General features: G+C 31.9%; 3 protein-coding genes across 3 annotated transcripts in view; 1 reads left to right on the plus strand and 2 right to left on the minus strand.

The window, feature by feature from the left end:
- The window catches only part of LOC104715628 (early nodulin-20-like), a 1,247-nt gene extending 809 nt beyond the window's left edge, over positions 1-438 (plus strand). The window contains exon 2 of the mRNA XM_019230041.1: positions 23-438. Within this exon, the coding sequence (XP_019085586.1) occupies positions 23-438 (416 nt within the window). The remainder of the gene's footprint in view (positions 1-22) is intronic.
- LOC104711894 (nuclear transcription factor Y subunit B-10) lies at positions 836-2,984 on the minus strand. The gene is made up of 7 exons (XM_010428670.1): positions 2,789-2,984; positions 2,444-2,677; positions 2,089-2,218; positions 1,883-1,888; positions 1,642-1,716; positions 1,470-1,526; positions 836-1,208 (listed from the first exon to the last, which is right to left on the minus strand). The coding sequence occupies exons 2-7, from the start codon at positions 2,665-2,667 to the stop codon at positions 1,170-1,172; spliced, it is 531 nt and encodes a 176-aa protein (XP_010426972.1). The 5' UTR covers positions 2,668-2,677; positions 2,789-2,984; the 3' UTR covers positions 836-1,169.
- LOC104711895 (interactor of constitutive active ROPs 5) overlaps positions 5,744-6,419 on the minus strand; it is a 3,620-nt gene continuing 2,944 nt past the window's right edge. The window contains exon 3 of the mRNA XM_019229726.1: positions 5,744-6,393. Coding sequence (XP_019085271.1) covers positions 5,911-6,393 — 483 coding nt within the window. The 3' untranslated portion in view covers positions 5,744-5,910. The remainder of the gene's footprint in view (positions 6,394-6,419) is intronic.

Raw genomic sequence — 6,419 nt, forward strand, 5'->3', positions numbered from 1 at the left:
CCACCACCCCCGAGCAAGAGAGGAAAGATCTACAAGGTAGGTGATTCTAAAGGATGGAGCGTGTACAACAGTTACTACTATTACAGGTGGAGTAAAGATAGACAATTTCGTGTTGGAGATACTCTCTTTTTCCAATACAACAACAAACTCAACGACGTTAGAGAACTCAGCGATGATCTTGACTTCAAATCATGTGAACCAAATTCTACCGTAGCTGTGTACAAGACGGGACACGATCTCATTAAGCTCACCAAACCAGGAGTGCATTATTTTGTAAGCTTAAAGACCGGTCTTTGTCAGGCTGGCATTAAGCTTCGAGTCACGGTGCAAACATCAACCGAAGACGTTATTTTGCCTGATGTTCCCAAGATGCTCTCACCTATTAACCGCTGCAGCAGGTGGCGGCCCTGGTTATGCATTTTCAGACCTCATCACTAAGCATTCGGATCACTTATATATGGAACTTATTAGTTTAAGGTTTTTTTTTTGGTGTTATTAATTAAGAGTTTTTTTAGTTTCTTTTTGTTTTAGTTGTTTAGTGGTTGAAATAAATCGTTTCGTTTAAATTTTGTCTTCTATATTTTCTTCAATCTTCAACGTTTTTATTTAGTTTGATTATGAGAATTCTGAATGTCCATAAAGTCGTAAACATGAACATGTTCCACATATCCATGTGTTAGATTCTGAGCAGCAACGGAGAGCCTTGTAAACCGTAACGGTGTATATCACAAAGGATTTAGTGCAGGTCGTAACTCGCAACTATTTTGCTTTCTGTTTATCTTAATATATCAGTATCACATTAACGAAACTCTCGACTTAATTAGGACAAAAAGAATCAATGAGAATTTAAATGATTAATCATGATGTTGTTTCTTTGAAAGTAACACTTGCATGAAAGAATCCACAGGTCAAGCACATATTGATAAATAGCTTTTTCTTAAGACCAATACCTAAAGAAACTTAACAATTCAAATGGAAAAAAGTGTTTCCCAATTCTTATCTTAAAGCAAACCAAACTCTTCTCCCTACAACACAATCATATACAAATCTCCTCTCTCCCAAAACTGAGATACCACAATCCATATGTATGAACAGTAGATCGCTCAGATTTTCAGACAAAACCAAGAATAGTTGAGTCTCGGAAGATTGTGATGAATAGTGTCCTAGTACTACTCGGTGCCCGGCAGTTGAACCATCATATTCGAAGCCTACAATCACAAACCAAATTAATCAATTACCATATTCATAGACTACAAATGCCATTAGTGCTTCAAGATGCTCGATGCTTTTATATGTCAGGGCCTATTCAGATTTCAAGTCTTTGAGCTGGTGTAAAATTTCAAAGGGTGGAGATGCATATATGTCAAAATGTAGATTTCAAAGTCGTTGAACATTGTCTAGTTTTTATTCTTGTTTCTCCTCTATGTGAAGAATATATTAATATATACAATAGTATTAACCTCACTTACTTGAGAGTTTCCATAAGGACCCTGTGGGAATGAACCTTGTTGAGGAAGCTGCGAGAACTGTTCAGAAGGTAAAGACAGGGAAACGATAAGTAGCTCGCACATTTTATAAGAAGAAAAAGATAATGCCTAGGTAAAATGACCGTGTTAATAGAAGATAGATAAGAGTCATTACCTGGGACACTTGGCTTGGTTGGCCATCTCTTTTTCCACTTGATTCCCCACCTTTTCCTGATCCCTTAGTGTCACCCTATCACGCAGATATTAATGGCAGAAGGTAGCAAGAAACCTAATTAGATACAATCATACAAAACATGCCCCTAAAAAAAGGATCGACAGATAAAACTAGACAAACAGAATACTGCGATAAGCTAAAAAAAGGCGAGAGAAATAAGTGAAAGAGGAGAACCACTGACCTCCATCTGCAAAATTCCAATCCATATAGAAGGAAATGAAAAGGAAAAACAGAGATTCAGTGAGTGAAAAAGCAGAAATTTATCGTGATGGCATAGTCATATCAACACAATTTTCACATATAAACTAGGAGCATCAGAAATACACTTGTATCTTTCGCTACCTAATTTTCTCAAAAGTAAACTGAATAAGCTGAAGTGGAACATACCTCTCTGTATCTCATCAAGTAAACCTTCAAGGGTTCAATGTAATCTTCAAAACCTAAAGTGGCCATTGCCCAAAGCAAATCATCTCCATTAATAGTCTTCCTTTTCTCCCTTTGACACTTATCACTCGCTCTGCATATCAAAACGAGCACAAACATCATGAAGCAAATTGACATACCGAGTTAACATAACAACAACACCAATATGCATCAACCTAAACTTAAAAAAAGGAAGAGGCTTTTGCACACTATAACCACAAAAGCAGTATAAGCTTTACACCTACCAAAGGCCAAATACAATTTACAGAACAACAAGGATAATTTTTAATTTTGAGAAAGTAGAGAAAGCCAAAATTACTCGCTAGTGACGAAGCTGATGAACTCAGAGACACATTCCTGCATAGTCTCTTTAGCATCTTTAGCAATTTTGCCATTGAGAGGTAAACCTCTCTTCATGATACGGCTAATGTTAGCGATGGGAAGAAACCTATCCTGCTCACGAACATTCAACGACCTAGGGCTCTGATCTCCGCCGCTCTCATGGCTTCCACCACCACCACCTCCGGTCTGCGATTCCGCCATCTCAGAAACCCTAATTCTCCCCAACATAAACATTGATAATCAGCGATTTCGCTAGAAAATCGATAAATCGGTGAGAATCGAGGGAGAAACCCAGAAAAAAGCGGGAAGAAGCGATGATTACCTGAAGAAGAATTCGAAAAAGAGCGGGAGAGGCAGAGAGAGAAAGAGAAATGTTGATTGGAGGAGGAGACGGAGAAGGGAAGAGAGAGATTGATCTGATCCGACGCTGGAGAAGTGACGAGTTTTGTCTGCGATTCTTAGATTTAGGGCTTTTTCATTTTTTTTTATCAACACCGTCCATTTTTTTTTTCCTTTCTCTGTTGACAACAAAACAATATCTACATTAATATTTTTGCAGTAGTTTTGGCAAAGAAATCTTGGAGTTAGGGATATATTTACATTCATGCCATTATAATTAAGACATTTAAAAGAAATTGAAATAAGCAAAAATTAGGTATGGAAATAAATGTTTTCCTAAAATATCTAAACAAAATAATTTATGTTTTTCTTTTTTAATTACAAGTTTTAAATCTATATATTATTGGAAATTTTAAAATGGTAAGACAGATTACTAAATTGAACTGAAATTTCTTGATAATAAAAATATTTAGTTAATTACGGCGCTTACACTCATACATATTAGCATATTTCAAAATAATTTTATAAATCCTACAAAACATATCAGAAATGATGATTTCTTTAAGATATTTCTAATTTTTTAACCAAGATTTTTGGAAACCACTCATAGAAAAATTCCTACCATTCCTTAAACCACTATAAATACTTCTCATAAGTAAACCGGTTCTTTTACGACAACGTTAAACGCTGATGAAAAGGTGATTTATGTGCTACTTATTATGACTTTTTTACTTTTCCTGTTTTCATATTTTGTACTCTCTCTTAGGATCCATGATTCTATCAATATGTTTTGTGGATTGTCAAATTCGTGAGTTAAATTATTGATTTATATTATACTTTGATATAACATCTTCATTTATTGTATTTTTATGTTTTTCTAATCATTATTCCACATACTTCATAGGCTTTTTTAAATATTAATAGTTAAAGAACAAAAATTGTCTTATGGTACAACACGGAGTAAATCCTAGAATGCAAACCTTTGATGATTTTACATGTTGACAATTTCAAAAGATACTCAATTCTAGATCGATAATAAATTATTATGGACAGGGTCAAATGGCGAGCCAATACGGGTAATTCATCATTTCATTTGTTTGTTTTATTAATATGAGAATATTACAAATATAATATTAAATTGATTAAATTATGATTATGTAAAAAAAACTATCTTACGGTATACTACGGTCAAATCTTAAAATTAACTACCAAAATATAATTATATAAACTTAAACAACAATTATAAATATATATATATAACTACAATTTTTTAAAAAAAAATTAGTTAAACAATCGTTCCGCGGGTTAAAATCTAGTTTATTATTTATTTTCTGAACAATATTCATTTTTCAGCTTTTAAAAATAATTAAGGAATAAAATAGCGATAAAATATAGAATGTTTATTTCGTTTTTCTTTTCGTCAAAATATAGAACATTAATAGAATTATGATTTTCCTTTAATTGTTTGTATGAAATATTTGTTTCTGTGTTATATTAAAAGTCAAACCGTTTTTATTGGGTCATCCTACTATATTAATTGAGAAGTACAAATATGAAACTAACCTTAAAATGTGTAAAAAAATACATTCAACTGCCATTAGAAAAAATTAATTAAGCTTAATGAACTAATTTAAATAAATATAATTAAATTAAAAATAAAAACACTCACATATCAAATATTAAAAAATCTAAAAAAAATCTAAAAAAATATTTTCTCTCTCTAATAAATTATGGACGAAATTACTAATTATTTATTTAGAAAATATATAATCAGAATTTTAAAATCTAAGATTTTATATTCAAGTATATAATACAATTATTTTTAATAACTAAATTCGAAGATTTTGTTAAGATTTCAAATTATGATTCTCCTATCATCTTTATTTTATTTTATTTAGAAATTGTTTAGAACTTTCATATAATACTTATAATTAATAAAATGCATATTTTTCTGCATATGTTGTGATTTGAATTTTTTAAAACGAAGATATATTACTCAATGTATGAAAATGTGTGTTTTAATTTCCACATTGGCGGGTTGGTAAAACTAAATTTATATAGATGATAAATTAATAATTTTTATTTACTCACAATTATAATATTAAAATTACTATTTTATATTTCACAAAATATGATGCAAATACAACAAATAAACAATATAAAATTATAATAATACGTCAAAAATAAAATACTATAATATTCTAAAATAATTAATATTCAAATAGACTAATAGATTTATATAAAAATTAAAAATAAATATTATCTCAAACAAAATAATTTAAAAAAATAAAACAATAATTTTTATTATTATATTATAAATTTTTTAAAAAATGTTGATCTGTGCTTTAAGCACGGGATATATCCTAGTTTATATTAAACAATACTATTAGTTTTACAATATGTAAAACCCTAGTATGTGACTATGTGTTTGATTACCTAAAAAAACGTTCACGGAAAATCTAATAATGTTATTAGATAAGATAAGTCTCAGCCAAAAAAAAAAAAAAAAAAAGTCAAATGTTTTCATGGAGTGGAGATGGTTGTCCATGACAAAGACATCCGGTAGGCCCTCTATAGCGTTTAGTGCGCAGAGGAGTGTGGAAGAATTGAGAGGGAATGATGTTGGCTTCCTTACAGTTTCACATTTTACTTTACACTCTCTATACATGTTTTGGGAATTCGTAGTTTTGGTTTAGCTCGACTTGTATGGGCACTTGGGCAGGTAAGTGAGTAGAACACTCTATAATCAACTGTTACAATCTTGTTTTAGATTCATTTTACTTGATTATATTGGTTCCGGTGTGTGACCCAGGTCGAACACAGGACCTTCGTATATACTCCCTAAAATTTTATCTATAGTGAATCAGTCCAAAAAAAATCCAGGTGAGTTCATAGCAGTTTTGAGAAAATCCTGACATGTAGGGTATAAATTCAAGTCTTGAATTCAAAAGATCACTTCACAACGATATAGTTTTCACCAAACAAATGTGGCAACGTTAACAACAAGATAAAGCTTAAGACAAATCAAATCGAAATTTCACAAATTTACATACATGAATAATGCCATTTTTCAGTTTTTATTAAAGAATCAGTAAATTATTACTATTACTTATGGTTTTTCTTGAGTAACACACCAAACTTCTTCAACATTTTGCTAGTCTCAATAGAGTCTGTTCTCTCCTCATCATTATTATTCAGTATAGAAGCTGCTGTCTCCGCAGCTTTCCTCCATTGCTCACATTGAACCTTCACTCTTTTAAGCTCAGCTTCCACGGCTTCCGTGTTTGCCGTTTCCACTTTCTTCTCCATTGCACTCTTTAGAATCTGCAGCTCCATCTCCTTATCCATTAAACTCCCTCTCACTTCCATCAAATCCGATTCAAGCTTCTTCATAGTGTCCGTAAGGTCGTCTTCTTTCTTCTTATCTATTAACTGTTCCCGCAAATCTTCGATTTCACCTTTGGTTCTGTTCAGTTCTTCCGTTAACTCGGCCTCTCTCAGTGAATATCTTGACTTGACCGTCTCTGTTTGTTCGTAAGCGTTTCTTATCTGCAATGTGCTCTGTATATACTCTTCTTGGTACCTTATCTCTGCTGCTTCAACTGCAGATTTCA

Source organism: Camelina sativa, chromosome 9, assembly GCF_000633955.1.
Source record: "Camelina sativa cultivar DH55 chromosome 9, Cs, whole genome shotgun sequence".
Lineage (NCBI taxonomy): Eukaryota > Viridiplantae > Streptophyta > Magnoliopsida > Brassicales > Brassicaceae > Camelina > Camelina sativa.